This window comes from Callospermophilus lateralis, chromosome 13 (assembly GCF_048772815.1).
Source record: "Callospermophilus lateralis isolate mCalLat2 chromosome 13, mCalLat2.hap1, whole genome shotgun sequence".
NCBI lineage: Eukaryota > Metazoa > Chordata > Mammalia > Rodentia > Sciuridae > Callospermophilus > Callospermophilus lateralis.
The window spans coordinates 102,828,377-102,847,207 of record NC_135317.1 but is presented as its reverse complement, the minus strand read 5'-3'; the positions used below and the strand labels follow the sequence as shown (position 1 = coordinate 102,847,207).

The following is an 18,831-nucleotide window of genomic DNA, read 5'->3' as shown; positions in this document are numbered from 1 at the left end:
GTTCCATCCCCAGCACTGAAAAGAATGACAAAAAAAAAAAAAAAAAAAAAAAAAAAAAAAACTTCAATAATATATGATCTACATTCTTTACAAAAGAAAAATTCCTGAGATATTCTGTAAAGGTATAGGCAACTTTATTAAATTTAGGGAAAGGACAATGTTTCCTTTCAAGCAGAACTTTTAATTTAGATTCATACCTTGAAGCAGGAGGCTCTGTAAAGGAGCTGAACAACATGCCCAATGCTAGTTTTAGAGGCTTGAGGAAACCGTGGCTCCAACCTTTGCACCACAAAAAGAACCAGTACTTTTCTTGACAAAGCAGAGCCATCTTCTAAGGCCAGTAGAACCAGCTTTAGAGCTTCCTCCTGCATTGCTAGGAAAAGTTGGGCAAAATCAAAAATTCATCAGGTGCAAAGATGATACATTTTATTTAAAGAACAATATATGATAATTTCTGCAGATATCACTCAATTATTGGGAAACACAATAAAAGACATTGAGAACTATGCCTTTTTTATAGTACCAAGGATCAAACCCAGGGTCTCACGCATGCTAGGCAAGCGTTTTACCACTGAGCTAGAACCCCAGTTTTATAGCTTTACATTTATTAAACCATTTTTATGGGCAATTTGGGCTTATATTCTCTATATTTTATTAAGAAAGTAGATTAGGGACTAATGCATTTAGAAAAAAACTTCTCTGAAAATGAACAAACTTTGGTATTGAGAGAAAATTTTTAAGTTCTCTGAGAAACTTGTCGAGTGGGATATTGTAAACCCAGCTGGTATATATCACAGTTCTACATTATACTTTTAGAATTACTAGGACAATAAATACCAAATTTTAATTATATACCTGGTCCAAGGAACTGACAGCCCCTAGCCCTGACTGCTGCCCAAAGATTGGAAGAGAGTTGCTGAGGATTCTGGTGCTGGAGAATGAGTTCTGTAACTGTTCTTTCACCTAAAGAGCGAGCAGCTCTCATGGCACGAATCCTGCCTTCTTCTTCCACTAGTTGGCAGTGAACCAGAGTCACAAGCTTCCTCTGCATTGGGCGACTCAGAACACTCTGGGTAGTGCTATTCAGACCCACTCCTTTAGAAGAAAAAAAAAACATTATTTATAGGTTTACAGTACAATTTTACAGTCCAGGAGCACTTTCTCTGATGGGCTGATTGTAGGTATGTGCATAGTAGTTCTGGGTCCTACTAGAATATTTAAAATAAACAATGTAACTACACAAGTATTTTAAAAGTATACAAATGTTTATATGTATCACATGAAATTCAACATTCATTATGACATCTGAAATACTATTATTCATTTTAAGATTTGAAGAAGAAAAGAAAAAAGACCAACCAACATTAAAAATTGTTCAAAGACCCAAATCTTAAAGTCATAACAGTTCTAGAATATTATTTCATGGTGATTAATCTTACTTTTATGATCAAATAGCAAGCCCCTTCTGGGAGGTAATAGCAACTTCCATTTTTATTACATCCCCTATTGTGCACCATCTAAAACTAGACAGAAGACAAGACTATTGACAATTGTCGAATGATGGAAAGGCTGCCTTTCTGAATCGCTAGTACTTATACATGCTTACACTTTTAGTCATTCAAATAATTTTCCAACAACACAAACTCTAAATTCACTACTTTATTTAATGGCTTTGCAACATTATTTAGTATGAAGTAGGTCTGGCTTACAATAAAAAAAAAATGAATTTCATTCGTTTACAGTTCACAATTTGTGGGGATACTAGGGATTGAACCTAAGGGTACTATGCCACAAAGCTGTATATACAGTCCCCTTTTTTTATTAAAAAATATATTTTTAGTTGAAGATGGACCTTTATTATTTTACTTATATGCAGTGCTCACACATGTTAGATAAGCATGCTACCACTGACCTACAACTCTAGCCCTTACGTAGCCTTTTTTGAGATAGGGTCTTGCTAAATTGCCCAGACTGGCCTTGAACTTGCAATTTTCCTGCCTCAGCCTCCTACACAGCTGGGTTATAATTGCGCACCACCACACCAGGCACAGCTCATAATTTTTATGGTAACGAAAAGTATACTTCATAGATGTTCGCTTGGCATAGATGGTTTCATGAGATTTACCTCTAGCACTGCTGAGCGGTTTCAGGTACAATGCTAATTCTTCTACACATTTCTTGGCTTCTTCATAATGCTTTGTGTCTTCAACCCCACTACACAAAGTAATGGGCTGCTGTTCAGGGACCTGCAGGAAAAGAGTATTCATTAATTAATTAAATGTTTTATTGTGTATAGTTTATGCACTGATAATTTGAATACTGGCAACATCAAAACTACTAAATTTACTTAAAGATCTTCCTCATATACACATCTACTGAATTGTTCCATCTCTAAAATGGCCTTATTGAGAGACAATTCACATACCATATTATGGATTGATTTTTAAGAACACAATTCAATGGTTTTTAGCACATTCCCAGTTGAATAGCTATCACCACAATTAACCTCAGAATTTCATCCCTCAAAAAGAAAACCTCATACCATTTTAACAGTTACTCCATCATGTCATCCCAACCCACTGTAGGAAATACCAATCTATTATGTGTGGGTCTATGAATTTGCTTTTCCTGAATCTTTCATATAAACAAAATTACATAAACATATAATGTGTGATCTTTTTTGACTCTTCTTTCACTTAGCATAATGTTTTCAAGGCCATTCAAGTTATAATATATTCTAGTGTTTTATTACTGAATAACACCTCTTTGTATAGACATACCATATTTTATATGAGTCATCAACTGATAGACAGTTCAGTTTTCTATTTTTTGACTATAATGAATAATGCTGCTACAAATATTTGTATACAAGATCTTGTGTGAACCATTTTTTGTTTTGTTTTTGCTTTTCTTGGGTACCCACACCTAGTGAGTGATAATATTTTGAAAATTTGCCAGACGATTTTCCAAAAGCAGAGTATCCTTTACATATTTACTTGCCACATATGTAATTATATATTTATCACATATACATCCAAATATATTTATGTATATACATGTATATATGTGGGTGTGTGCGTGCGTATTTTTAAAATATACAAACGTGTTTGTACGTGTATCCTGCACACTATACCCAGGATTTTATGCATGCCATTTGATTTTAATTGACAAATAATAATTGTATATATAGACAATATATAATTGTCTATATTTATATGATATATTGTTCTGATAAATTTACAATCTGAAATGATGATTAATTTTGTCACTTCAGATAGATCTGCTAAAATAATTAGTTAACTGGAATATCTGCTTAACTTCAAACTTCTCTACACATTTTAGACGTTTTCTGGAATGATTTTAGATTCACAGAAAAGTTTGTAAGATTCTCTAAACTTCACTTTCTATGTGGTCAGCTCTCTACTACTACTCTTTCCTAAGTCTTGTCCTGCTGATATGGTTATTCCTAGATTTTGTATTTACTATGTGCCAAGCTGTATAGGCATCAAAGAGGAAGGATATCTTTCACCATGTCTTCCACCCTTTTCTTTCTCCTACTCCCCCTCTTATTTCAAGCATTACTGTACATATATGGTATATGGCACAAACAAGCAAGGAAGGACTATGAATTCTTCATCCCTACTTTAGAAATTTCAAGAATTACTGTGATTGTAGCAAAGCATCATGGGGAATCTCTTTTCCAAAAAAATATTTACACCTTTATAAGCAGCTATAAAAGGACAAATCAATATGTGATAATCTGTCTAAGGCGAAAGGAATCCTTCCTTTTCCTCCTACATCATCTGTGCAAACAGCCTCAGTACAGTTGAGAATAAAGCTGGGTTCAAGGCCTAGCCTATGCAATGGGGCCCTGAGACTGTCACTTTAATTCTGTGGCTCTTTTTTTTCACCTATACACTTATAGAATACTAGAAATTTGGACTAGCTCTGATCCTACATACGTGTTCGAGTGTTCTAATACTTATTGTCTTTAAAACTTGAGATCTTTTCATTTTCTTCTCAGATCTCCCTTTTATTCTAAATATTCTTCTGACACAAGCGTTCTCCTAATTTATTGGGTTATAGTCCTACACTGAGAAATGTGACTTTGGTGAGAGTGAGGGCAGTGGGTATTGGGGATTAAACTCTGTTTGCCTTACAACTGAGTTATATCCATAGTCCTTTATATTTTTTATTTTGAAACAGGGCCTTGCTAAGTTGCTGAGGCTGGACTCAAACCCTGTAATCCTCCTGTCTTAACCCCACAAGTTGCTGGGATTGGACATGCACCACCACACTGAGAAATGCTACTTTTTATGGGAGTCTTGTTGGAACACCTACCATCTGAATTAACACCTGTCTCAGTCGTTAAGTAAGATCAAATCCTAAGCACAAAAACAGAAATGCAATTATGAACTTCCTAAGGAAAAATATAGATGTATCTTTGTGTAAGGATGAAGTTAGTCAATTTCCTACTTTCCATACCCTCCCTCCCTCCCTCCCTCCCTTCCTTCCTTCCTTTTTATTTTTTAGTTGCAGTTAGACATCTCTATATGGTGCTGAGGATCGAACCCAGGGACTCGCATGTGTGAGGCGAGAGTTCTACCCGAGTCACAATCCCAGCCCTCCATACACTATTTTCCAAAGGGAGTCACTATGTATAGCCCACATGTGTATTCTTTGAGGGTAGAGTTTATTTAAATTTATTTGGAATTCCGCATGAGAAATCCAGTCTGTTTCTCTATTCATTTAGGTTTTTATCTGTATATACTTGCATAATTATTTTATACTTTGGTAACAATCCAATATAATTCTATTTGTTTTGTTTTCAAACTGTTTCAGATTTGACCACTGAGAGCTCTTTCAGATGATTCCTGTGTGCCTATGACATATCCCCTTCACTGACTGTATTTGAGCTTTTAGACTTTTTAGCACTAGATGCTCCAACTTCCTATTGCAGGGCTACAATCAGCCACTTTTCCAAAGAATGCTGGTTTCTTTTAGTGAAAAACTGTATTTAGAAGCCAAAATTGAACACTAGGTATGAACGCTGATATTGGGGTATTGTGCTTGCTAGTCCATCTTGGCTGACAAGGAGAAAAAAAAAAAATATGTGTATATTATACCCCAGGGGTGTGTGTGTGTGTGTGTGTGTGTGTGTGTAAATATTACTATAAAACCATTTGTATCTATATTCAGTTAAAATCAAGTTTCCACTGATGCCCCAATTCTAAGCCATTAGCACACAGATCATTCTAGCCTCTTCCTCTTTGCATATCTATAAACTTCCAATAATGAGAAATTTCATTCTCTACCATCTGCCTCCCATTTACTTAAAAGTTTAATTCCCATATACATGTACAGCAGTGTCAGAATTAATTCATACTTTCATGGGGAAGACACTTTTATCAATTAGAACACACTGTTCATATATAATATCTAATGCCTTTAATTTTCTGAGAATTTACTTACTTTGAACTAGTAAGTATCTAAAGTTAATTAGGTTAGCACCTTTCCTCTATAGCCCTTACAGTGAAGTTGTTTCATTTATTTCAGATCATTCTCCATAAACTTTGTAAAGTTTTGTGTTTTAGCTAGGTGTGGTGGCAAACTTCTGTAATTTCAGTGATTTGAGAATCTGAGACATGAGAATCCCAAGACAACATTAGCCTCAGCAACTTAGTGAGACTATCACAAAATAAAAAATAAAAGGGGCTAGGGATGAAGTTCAGTGGTAAAGCGCCCCTGGGTTAAAATCTCTTTTTGAAAAATGCAGAATATCATACATCCAACAAACACAGAATCATATAGTTTAACTGCCCTAAGAAATACCCTACTTTTCATCAATCCTCCTGCCTTCCTACTGAATCCTAGCAACCAATCATTTTTATTGTGATTTTTAATTTTGTATATAATATCACATATTTGGAATCATACAGTATTGTAGGATTTTCAAAGTGGCATCTTTTACTCAGAAATGTATATTTGAGGTTTATCTGTGTCTTTTTGTGGCTTAACTACTACTTCCTTTTATTATTTCATTTTATACAATATTCTAATTATATGAATATACCAATGTTTATTCATTTGCTTATTGAAAGACATCTTGATTACATTTTTTTTGCAATTCTGAATAAAATTGGTGTAAATAGTCAAATAAAAGTTTCTGTGTAAACATATTTTCAAATTAGTTGGGCAATTATCAATAATAAACTAATAAGAGACTACCAAACTGTCTTCTAAAGTGGTTGTTAGATTTTTCATTCCTATAAGTAAAAAATAAAAGTTTGTGTAGCTCCATTCTCTTCAGCATTTGTTGTCCATGTTTCAGAATTTGGTTTTTCTAATAGGTAAGCAAAGGTATGAAAAACTGTGAGCAGTTGCTTTAATTTGCTATTCCTAGTGATAGTTAGCAATTTTTTCCCTATTTTTATTAGTGCATTATAGTTGTACACATTGGTATGATTTGTTGTTATGTATTTGTACATGCATACAATACAAAAATATAATTTGGCCAATATTATTGCCCAGTATTTCCTCTTTCCCTCCTCTTCCTCCTCCCCTTATTTCCTTTCTTCTACTAATGTGAGAAACTTTTCATCTCCATATTTGTGTCATCTTTGCTGGGATGTCTATGTAGATCTTCACCCATTTTTAATTGGCTTGTCTTTTAAACATTGAGTTAAAAATTGTATATATTCTAGATATAAGTCCCTTATATGATTCTAGTATTATTTTCCTCCATTCAGTGGGTTGTTCTTTTTTGTGATACTAAGGATTGAACCCAGGGCCTCCTGAATGCCAGGCAAGTCTTCAACCACTGAGATAATAGTCAAATAAAAGATTCTGTGTAAACATATTTTCAAATTAGTTGGGCAATTATCAATATTAAACTAACAAGACTACCAAACTGTCTTCTAAAGTGGTTGTTAGATTTTTCATTCCCACAAGTAAGAAATACTCAGCCCATTTTATTTTATTTTGAGACATGGTTTTGTTTAATTGTCCAGGCTGGACTTGTAAACCTCCTGCCTTAGTCTTCTGAATAACTGATATTACTGGCTATGTGTCACCAAGACAGGCTCTGTACTTTCATACTTAATAAATATTTAGTAGTGCTGGTGGTAATATCAAGATAGGCATATAAATAAAGGTTTCCTTTTGAATAAACTATCCTAGAATAGCTCTCTTTATCTTCGACACATGTAATAACATCAATTTTTGTCATACTTTAGCAATTTACAGAAGATTAAACTTTTATACTAAATATATGGGACTTCAGACTTAAACTGAACAAATCAATAGTGAAGAATTATCTAAATGAATCATATCTAACACTTGTCTTTAAATCTTGTGAGGAAAATGACCTTTGAGAAGACTAGGGGCTGGGAACGTAGCTCAGTAGTAGAGTGCTTACCTCATATGCATGAAGCCCTGAATTTAATCCCCAGTTCGCTGGAGTGCACGGGGCGAGGGGGGGGGCACAATCCCATCATCTAATTTGAGAACACTTACATAAAACTTTCAAAGTATTACCTTCAGAATTACCAGACTAACTTCCAAATGTAGCTAACCAGGGATATTTGATCCTCTTTTAAATAAGTGCTTCTTAAAAGCTGTGCTTTGTTGATTTTGTCACCTTTTTCATCATTTCAGTTAGTATCTAATATGTAAAACTGCCTGAAGCAGCTTTATCTCTTCTATTAATTCAGTGCAAGGGTTTATGAATAGTATTTTCCTCCATGCAAAGAATTCCTTATGACTTATCTCTTAGGTTTCTCTAGTAATCTGAATAGCTAGGGTTCTTAAAAAAATCTAAGAATAAATGAACATTTCAAAACTATGAATGAAAAATACTGAATTACTAGTGTATCTTGTAATATACTGAAATAAAGGATCAAAATAGTACAAGAAAGCATCATATCTACTTAAATAGAAGACAATGTTATTCAATTCTAGTTCAACAAGTTTTTGTCAAGATCATGCATGTAAACACACAAACACACACACACTCAATTTAAAAACTATTAAGTCACCCATCTTACCTGAGCACCCACTAGCTGCAGCAATGCTGAGTTCACGGGAAGGAGCTCAATGTCTGTATTGATAGTGGTCTGGTCAAATGGGCAAGCCTTGCGGTGGAGTTTGTTCAGGCACATCTTACAGACAGTATGGCCACAGCCCAAACTGATGGGCTTTCGAATTGTTTCGTCGAAAGTCTGAGTGCAAATTGGGCAGGAGAGGAAATCCGTCCATTGTGGAGCTTGTACAGGCATTGCTTCTGGAGTTACAATTCACTAATATACACACACACACACACACACACACACACACACACACACACAAATCTAAAGCAAAGATTCCACTGGAATCAAAATCTTTGAAAAAAGTTTATCTTTTTTTTTTTGTTAAATATCTTCTGTAGATACAGTCAGCACATAGTGTGAAATATAACCTGGAAAACAAAGAAAAATGAAAAAGTTTAGAGTATGTTTCATGTCAATTCAACTGTTGAAGTCAAAAGTGCAGTCTCCACCCTACAACTTCTCATAACAGTTTTATGAGTACAGTAATCCATCTTTTTGCACTTTCACAGAATTAAAGCCATAATAAAAATGTCTAGTCTCATTCCTTCATTTTAGAAATGGGGACTAGTCCCACAGAAAGATGAAATAACTTGCCTAAGGCGATGCTTTAAAAGTTAGTAATAAAATTAGATCTAGGACCTATGTTTCTCAAGTTGATCCATGTCTCTGACTTTATATATGCATATATTTAAAAAGTAACTGTTCGTTGGGGGGGAGGGGTTGGGGTTGTGGCTCAGTGGTAGAGCGCTTGTGAGGTTCACATGTGAGACACTAGGTTCGAGCCTTAGCATCACATAAAAATGAATAAACAAAGATATGTGCAAAAAAAAATAAGCTTCATTTAAAAAGAAAAAAGAAAGTAATTGTTTGGAGGGGGCTATTAATATTTTGTTTCCTGATCTGAATATGTTACATGGGTGTGGAGTGTTCAGTTGTGAGAATTTATCAAGCTCTTCATTTTATGTATGCTATAAATCAAGAGGCCTTTTAAAACTGGCCTAAAATTAAAAATACCTTAAAAAATATTTTACCATCAAATTTGGTGAAATTAATAAGAAAAAAAGAGATGGTATCCTACTCCTCAGTTTACACCCAAAGACTTAAAAACAGCATATTACAGGGACACAGCCATATCAATGTTTATAGCAACACAATCCACAATAGCTAAATTATGGAACCAACCTAGATGTCCTTCAGTAGATGAATGGATAGGAAAACTTTAGTATATATACACAATGAAACATTATTCAGCATTAAAAGAGAATAAAATCATGGAATTTGCAGGTAAATTGATGAAGCTGGAGACTATAATGCTAAGTTAAGAAGCCAATCCCCCCCAAAACAAAGTGTTTTCTTTGATATGAGGATGCTGACTCATTATAATGGTGATGGAGAAGAGCATGGGAGGAATGGAGGAACTTTAGATAGGGCAAAGGGGAGGGAAGGAAAAGGAGGGGGTAAGAGGGTAGGAATGATGGTGGAATGAGTAGACATCATTACCCTAAGTACATGTATGAAGACACAAATGGTGTGAAAATACTTTGTGTACAATCAGTGACTTGAGAAATTGTGTTCTATGTGTATAATATGAAATTAATTGCATTCTGCCATTATGTATAATAAATTACAATAAATAAATAATTTAATAAAAAAGAGACGGTGAAGTTTTTCAGGGTTTATTTTTAAGGTTTACACATTCCTAATAGTCTTACATAATGGTGGCTAAGGCAGGAGGATTGTGAGTTCAAAGCCAGACTCAGCAACTTACCAAGACCCTGTCTCTAAATAAAATATTAACAATAGCTAGGAAGCAATACATGGTGGTGCACATCTGTAATACCAGCAGCTCAGGAGGCTGAGGAAGGAGGATCATCAGCACAAAGTCAGCCTCAGCAACAGTGAGGTGGTAAGAAACCAAGGGAGACCCTGTCTCTAAATAAAATACAAAATAGGGCTGGGGATGCAGTTCAGTAGAAGGTATTTAAAAAAAAAGGATTTTTCAAATCTCCAAATTAAAGAATCAGAACAATTACTATTAACCAGAACTCATATGCAGTTCAATTTTACTATTGATCTATTTTTGGTGGGCTAATGAAAAACGAATCATAAAATTCATTTCTGTGTCTATCAAAAGTTTTCATCAAATAAATATAAAACCCAACCTGAAACCTCTAACATATTTTAAACAATACCCACTACATACTACATTTACAAATAACCGTAGTTTTAAAAAAATGAGAACTGACATTCAGAATAAAGTACAATAGTATTACAACTCATTAAAGATTTAATTATGCTCAATAGTCTGCTTACAAAGATGAATCATTTAAAGTGTAATGAAACAGAAGTCAATTATTTATACTTGTTATTCTTCAAGTATTACATTTAATTCACGTTTTATTGAAATTACTCAACCTTGAATAGAAGCCCATTATTGATGAGAGAATGGTTTCTATTATGTATGCTAAAAACTTTTTGTACATTCATTCAACAAATATTGACAAGCACTATTATGTGCCAGGCTCTTTAAATTATGGGTAAGCCAATTATGGTGGCACACACCTATAATCCTAGTTATTCCAGCTGCTTAGGAGTCCTGTGAGGCAGGAATATTGCAAGTTAGAGGTCAGACCGGCAACTTAGCCAGACCTTGTCACAAATAAATTTTTTTTAAAAAGGGCTGGGGCTGTAGCTTGGTGGTAGTTGCCCCTAGGTTCAATCCTCAGTACCACAAAATATAAATAAATCAACTTAACTTTGTTTGGGTTTTTACAATGTATGCTACCAGAAAATAAAAATGAACACTGGGGACTGGGGGTTTAGCTGAGCAGTATATGCTTTGACTAGAAGGTGTGAGGTCCTGGGTTTGATCACCAACAAAAATTAAAATTTTTTTAATTGTCTATTTTCATTTCAGCCCCACCGGCCCATGCTGGGGATTGAACCTAGCACCTTGCACACACTAGGCAAGCACTCTACCACCAACCGATACCCCTAGTTCCTAACTATTTTACAGAAAGCTCTCAAATTAATTTTAATTCTATAGTTAGTTATTTGCATATATATCCAAATGGATCTCACAACACTAAGAGTAAATTGTGAAACTGACTATATTTTGACTTCTTTAATAAAGCACTATAAATAGTTATTACTATTTGATAAATTGAGACTGTCTTCTAGATGCTAAAAAAGAAAAATCTATATCTATTTGTAGAGTGAAATGCTACATTGGTACATGGGGTTATAACAGGCTCAAAATTAAACAGCCGAAAAGGTGTTTAGAAGATATATTCAAAATGAGAGCTGGACACTACATGATGTTTAATAAAGTTGATTAAGTTGCTAAAGCATCATCCACAGGAATTATTTATAAAGGGAAAACAGCACTTTATTCCTATAAACAATACCAACTCCAAACAGCACAAATATATTTTATTGCATATCATTATAATTTTTATTGTTCATATAGCCATGCACCACACACTATGCTAAATGCTTCACACAGAGCAAATCCATAAGTATATTATCCCATTTGCAGGTAAGAGAAATGGAGATTTAGAAAGGTTGAATAGGCTGGGCTGGGGATGTAGCTCAAGCGGTAGCGCGCTCACCTGGCATGCGTGGGGTGCTGGGTTCGATCCTCAGCACCACATTAAAAAATAAAATAAAGATGTTGTGTCCACCAAGAACTAAAAAATAAATATTAAAAAAATTCTCTCTCTTTCTCGCTCTCTCTCTCTCTCTCTTAAGAAAGGAAGGAAGGAAGAAAGAAAGGTTGAATAAGCTAAAAAGGCAGATACTAACTCAGATATTTTTGCTCAAAACCCATACTCTTGACTCATACCACCATGCCCAGGTTAAAGATTAACACATAACAAAGGGAAAACTACTTGCAGTTTCATTAAATAAACCATATAAGACAGTAAAGTTGGTATAAATTGTCCCAAACCTGCATTTTGTTCTAACAGCTACTGACTTCACAGCCATTAGGTCCTTTTGACAAACTTGTTGCCAAATCTAATGGTCAGGTTAATCTAATCTTACTTGTATTCTCAAAAAGATATGAAACACCTACTCTCACCATGTCATGAATGTTGTCATGAACAAACAACATTCCTCTCCTTTTGAATTCACTTGCTATTTTTCTGAACTCTTATTTTTTTTTTATTATTTATTTTTTAGTTTTCGGTGGACACAACATCTTTATTTGTATGTGGGGCAGAGGATTGAACCCAGCTCCGTGAGCACGCCAGGTGAGCGCACTACCGCTTGGGCCACATCCCCAGCCCCCTGAACCCTTAAATTTTGAAAGGGCTTTATCTTGAGTTTTCTTTTCTCATCGTTTTCCATGTTAAAATCCTGAAATAGTTTCTCATTATATTTAGAATAAAATGCAGATTTCTTACTCTGGTTTAAAAAGTCCTGAATGATATGACTTCTAATTATCTCTCAAACTACTTTTTTTTTTTTTTTTTTTTTTGGGGTATTGGGCTTTTAACCCAGGCGCTCTTTACGTTCTCAGCTACATCCTCGGCCCTTCTGATTTTGAGACAGGGTCTCACTAAGTTGTGTAGGGCCTCAGGCACTAAGTTGCTAAGACTGGTCTCAAACTTGCCTTCTGCCTCAGCCTCCGGAGTCACTCCAACTTAATTTTTGAACACTGTCCCCATCACTGGATCTGAGTGCTAACTATTCTGTTAATCTTTGAATCAAAGGCCACTCTAGATAATTTCCAAAACACAAAAAATGTCAGCCAGTCTTGGTAATTTCCAAAGCACAAAAAAAGTCAACTTCTCAGCTTTCCCTGACCACTTATACTACCTAACAATCTTTATTATTACTCTCATTCTACCACAACGTTTAAATTCTCTGAAACATTTCTGCCATTTAAATTCTCTGAAACATTTCTGTCATCTGTAAATTTACTGATATTTTGTTATTCAAAGTCTATTTTCTCCTATTAGAATACTATCTTCAGGAGGGCCGGGATTGTGGCTCAATGGCACAGCACTTACCTCACACATATGGGGCACTAGGTTCCATCCTCAACACCACATAAAAATAAATAAAAAAATAAAGGTATTGTGTTCACCTACAACTTTAAATAAAAGAATACTATCTCCAGCAAAGTAGAAACCAAATCTGTCTTATTCACAACCAAAGTTATAGATACTCCCTCCAATTCAAGTACACTAAAAAGTTTAGAATTCAGAGACCTGCCAACAATCTCAACAGATTCATAAAACCTTCTCATGAATCTCAAAGTATTTAAAGTCTTCAGATTAAGAAATTCTAACCTGTACTGCTCCTTTACAACTCTTAAAAGTCTAATAAGCACTTGAGATTTATTACATGTTTAGCACTCTGAAATATGAAAAGCAAGGAGTTAAATATTTAATATTTCCTTGCTTTCCCATGAAATTTCATGTAAATGTGGCTCTAAACAAGATTTGTAAATTATTCTGTTGTAACATAAAACTGTATTGGTGAAAGATACCTCAAAGAACATCTAGTTCTAGCTTAATTAATTTTCTAACATAAGATGACTAACTTTACATATGTCCCTACTAGTAATAAGTATTGTTATGCTTTTCAAATACTTTTCATTTGCGTAAGTAGTTGGCATAATTCCCTTTATTTTTATTAAAGGTTACATAGGGAATAAGCAGGTCAACTCAACTCACAATCACCTTAGGCCTACTTGACACTAAAATCTTTGAGGTTTCCACCGCATCAGTTTTAACATGGAGTAGGCTGAAGAAAAGAGAAGTAAAAATTTTACTCAAAAGTCACACACTTGGGCTGGGGATGTGGCTCAAGCGGTAGCACGCTCGCCTGGCATGCGTGCGGCCCGGGTTCGATCCTCGGCACCACATACAAACAAAGATGCTGTGTCCGCCAATAACTACAAAAAATAAAAAATTAAAAAAAAAAAAGTCACACACTTTCTAAAGGCAGAAATGGGATTAAAAGCCAAGTACACAGATTTGTGTGTTAGTGTCCCTTACAACCTAATTAGATTAATTTTACATACAAACTCATCACTGATAGCGTCATATTGAAAATATAACAAACAATATGTGGCCTAGATTAAGTCATCCATTAGCCTTGGAGAAACAATGTAAAACTGTTTCGTGCTCATTCTCTTTATCACATTCTCAAAGGCTTTGTTGATGGGGAAAATAAGGATCACTGGCCTAAGCATATTGAAATAACTGTAGAAAACATAAAGGTATATAAAAAAGAAGAAATAATTCATATAAACATGTGTTCTGTATTTACACAATCTCAACAGACTCTTTCAAAAATCTTTTCAAATAATATTTATGTGGGTCAATGTTTTTTAAATGATTACAGTGAAATATCTCCCTCCTACCTCTATCTCCTATCCCCCTAGTTCTCATTTATCTCACAGATAAACCATTATATTACTTTCCTTTTAATTAAGCATGTAGATCAACATATAATTAATTGGAAAGAAAGTACTTTAAATGCTATTATTCAAAATTTTCTGTCTCTTCATTAAGTTTTCTTAGAAATTATAGCTAAAAATATTTTTTCATTCTCAGTAAAAATTAAATATTCAGTTTTATGACACAACATGTTTTACTATATGTCCAGTAAAAAATGATGAAGCTAAGTTATTCCATGCCTACATGGAACTTACTTGTTTCTTTATATTATATAAAAATAATAATTGGGGCTGGGGATGTGGCTCAAGCGGTAGCGCGCGCTCCTGGCATGCGTGCAGCCCGGGTTCGATCCTCAGCACCACATACAAACAAAGATGTTGTGTCCGCTGAAAACTAAAAAATAAATATTAAAAGAATTCTCTCTCTCTCTCTCTCCATCTCTCACTCTCTCTTAAAAAAATAATAATAATTGTACAACTAAACACATGACTGCAAATTATGGTACATTATAGGATGGTAAAGTACAGGGAAATATAAGATAAAGTGTTAAGAGATGAGACTAAAGAATTAGCCAAGGACTGAGAATGTAGCTCAGTAGTGGAATGCTTGACATTATGGGTCAGATCCTTCCCTCTGGGAAAAAGGAAGGAGGTGGGGAGAAAAAGAAAAGAATTAGCAAGGATCAAATAACACAGGACCTTCCAACTCCTATTATGGTCATTAAGTGAAGAGTAACACACCTAATAAAATAGTTCTTAGGGACAATTATAACAAGCTTGATACATGTACTGTGTATATTGTATATGCTGTTAATTGTATACACTGTGAGTATAAGAACAATTTCCACTCCCTCATTTCCAAACATTTTTTTAAGTTTCTCAAACAGTTGTTTTTATCATCTTTAAACACAAAATATATCTGAAATACACAGGAAATATAGTTGAATAAATATAATAAGTGTTTTTTCAGTCAAGAATAAACATATGAGCTAGATGCATTGGTGCACACCTGTAATTCCAACAGCTAGGGAAGCTAAGGTAGGAGGATTGAGAGTTCAAAGCCATCCTCAGCAACTCAGCACAACCCTGTCTTTAAATAAAATATTAAAAAGTGGCTCAGGAGTTAAGCGCTCCTGGGTTCAATCCCCAGTACCAAAAAAAAAAAAAAAAAAGAAAAGAAACCAACAACATCAAAACCAATAAAACACACACATGAAATGAAATATTAAAATACCAACACCCTTATGCAGGACAAAGAGATGACTCATGTCCCAGACAGCACGAGATTTCATCATGATACTCAGAACAGTGAACAATTTAAAACTTCTTAATTATTCTGGCATTTTTCATTTAATATTTTCTGGTCCACTACTGACCATGGGTAACTTTGTCCAGCATATCCATATTGCATATGCTACCTGCTTATTAGCTGCCTGTCTTCTGGTTATCAGATCAACACTGTGGGATCACAATGTTTATGTTGAAGTAACCCTTTTACTTAAAAATGGCCCCAAAGAAAAAGATTAGTGATGCAAAGGAGGCACCAATACATAAAACAGAAGGACAGGGGCTGGGGTTGTGGCTCAGCAGTGGAGTGCTTGCCTGGCATGTGCAGGACCCTGGGTTCGATCCTCAGCACCACAAAAAAATAAATAAGTGAAATAAAGGCATTGTGCCCAACTACAACTAAAAAATAAATATTAAAAAAAAAAAAACAGAAGGACAGATTAACTTTGGTCCTTTGTGGCAATGCTGCGGGGTATAAAGGAAAAAACACATACATGTATGTGAACACACGTGACACAGTACCATACATATTAATATGTATTAAGTTCCATATGATTCATGATTTCAGGCATTCACTAGGGGTCTTAGAAAATATCCCAAGGATAAGGGGAATATAAATAAATGTTTAAAGCAAGGCTGTAATGCAGTTATCATCCCAATTTTTAAAAATAAAAAACCCTCAGTATAGAGAAATACCCAATGTCGGTAAGTGGCAGGAATATGATTCAAACACAAGCCAAAATTTTAAGCTGGTACTTTTTTTTTTTTGGTACTGGGGATTGAACTTATGGGTACTCAACCACTAAGCCACATCCCCAGTCCTATTTTGTATTTTATTTAGAGACAGGGTTTCACTGAATTTCTTACCATCTCACTTTTGCTGAGGCTGGCTTTGAACTCCTGATCCTCCTGCCTCAGCCTCCCAAGTTACTGGGATTACAGGCATTCACCACCACACACTTTTATTTTTTATTTTATTTTAAAAAATTTATTAGTTATTGATGGACCTTTATTCATTTGTATGTGGTGCTGAGAATCGAACCCAGTGTCTCACTCATGCTAGGCAAGTACACTACACTGAGCCACAACCCCAGCCCCTACCACCGCACACTTTTAAACACTACAGTTTGTTTCACCTTACAGATAGAAGTTAATAGTCACTAACATGAAGAAAATTTGGGGAATGATGGAAATGTTCTAAAACTGGATGGCAGTGATGGTTACAATTGTTTATTATGATTACTATTATAAATCATATATTATTATGATTTGTACAATTAAAATAAGTGAATTTTATGCTATGCAAATTAATTTCAAGAAAGCTATTAAAATAATCACTAAACTTTTTTAAAAATAAAATTTAGTTTTCACATTTTTAAACATAATAATTTAGCTAGGCATGGTAGCGCACATCTGTAACACCAGCTACTCGGGAGCAATTTCCAGGTCAGATTTGGGCATCCTAGTGAGACTCTGCCTCCCCACAAAAATGGCTGGAGATTTGGGGAATGATGGAAATGTTCGAAAACTGAACAATGGTAGGATACCCCTAGGTTCAATCCTCCTATATCTTAAACTATCATAAAAATATATGTGCTCATCTGTTCTATGAGCACAGCAATAGATTTATTAAATAGCTCAATTACTTTGCTTTGAAGATTTCATTTAAATGTATTACAAATTTACTGCCATCTCCTCTATTACAGGTTTATTTTATCTGTCTGATTTAGAGAGAAAATGGAAACTAAAATCCATTAACTATCTATTCTGGGCTAATCATTATACCCATTTTATATATAAAAACTCGAGGTTGAGTAGCATTATTGGCCCAAAGCTAATAAATCATTGAACTGGAACCCAGGTCTTAGGTGAATGTAAAATGTAATTTTGCCTGAGAAAAACATTAAACAAACCTTATTGCCTGTAAGAAAATCTTCAATCTCTTCCCATCCCAGAAATTAGTTTTTAGAATCATAATTTTTGACCTTAATTTCCATTTCTCTGGAACGTTTCAATAGCAAGCAGAACCACATTAGAGAAAAAGAAAAAAATTTACCTTGAAAAATGAAGGCAGGAAATAACACAAAGAAAAATAAACATTTATTTTTATATTTTGTGTTTGAATTCTCAGCAGAACATCAATCAACTGAGAAGAAATAGAGTCTTAAGATTTGAGGAAACCTGAGGTTTTTCAAGTAATAATATCCTGTGGAGAACCAATTTTGTTGGAAAAATTTCTTCCCCTAATATATAGATTTAATTATAACCCTATAGTATACAACACCCTATATCTGAATAACCTAATATGCTAATGTTGGTACAAATGGACAAGTACCTGAGACAGATATAAAGAGAAGGGCTATTGAGCTAGAGAAAAGCCTGAAAGTGGAACTTGCTAAACCGGTGAGGAAATATGAAAAGTATTAATTCAGATGACTTAATTTTTCACAGTGTTCAGGCAAAAAGAAACATTTTTAGCTCCAACTAAATTTAGGAGGAAATGCAGTAAAGTGGGACAAAAACCATTAATGGGGAAGCTGCCTGACCTTCAGCTGAAACAGAGAATCTCATGAAAATGTTAAATGACAGCCTTTATTTAACTTCATGTATATAGTTTGAATCTTCGGACTCAAGTTATGTATTGTATGTAAATGTGCTACACCAAAGAGGACATTAGCAATTATTACAGAGGTGATGAAATGAAATGGTCAGACTCAAAAGCAACATCTTTAAAGGAGCTCTGAGATAAAGGAAAATTTAAGAAATATATCAAAAAGCAAAGTTATTCTTTTTTTCAGTTTTTGCATTAACACTATTGAATATTACATAAACTATACTATACTGTCAAGTATATAACTATGTCATCACCATTTAGTGGTAGGCCAAAACCAAGGATATAATGAAAACTGATTACTAAAATCAAGAATATTCTGGAATATACTATACATTTAAGCTTATTCATTTTTTTGTTAATTGCTTTTAAATTAAACAGATTTCTAAAACTGGTTGTTTTCTTTGTGAAATTTGATGTCTTTTCTTAATTAT

General features: G+C 34.4%; 1 protein-coding gene across 3 annotated transcripts in view; it reads right to left on the bottom strand.

Moving 5' to 3' along the window:
* Positions 1-18,831, bottom strand: part of Rc3h1 (ring finger and CCCH-type domains 1) — an 85,025-nt gene that overhangs the window by 44,028 nt on the left and 22,166 nt on the right. For all 3 annotated transcript variants that reach the window (XM_076831886.1, XM_076831888.1, XM_076831889.1), the window contains exons 2-5: positions 8,046-8,455; positions 2,126-2,246; positions 856-1,095; positions 198-373 (exon numbers count right to left, since the gene is read on the bottom strand). In XM_076831886.1, the coding sequence (XP_076688001.1) occupies positions 198-373; positions 856-1,095; positions 2,126-2,246; positions 8,046-8,276 (768 nt within the window). In that variant the 5' untranslated portion in view covers positions 8,277-8,455. The remainder of the gene's footprint in view (positions 1-197; positions 374-855; positions 1,096-2,125; positions 2,247-8,045; positions 8,456-18,831) is intronic.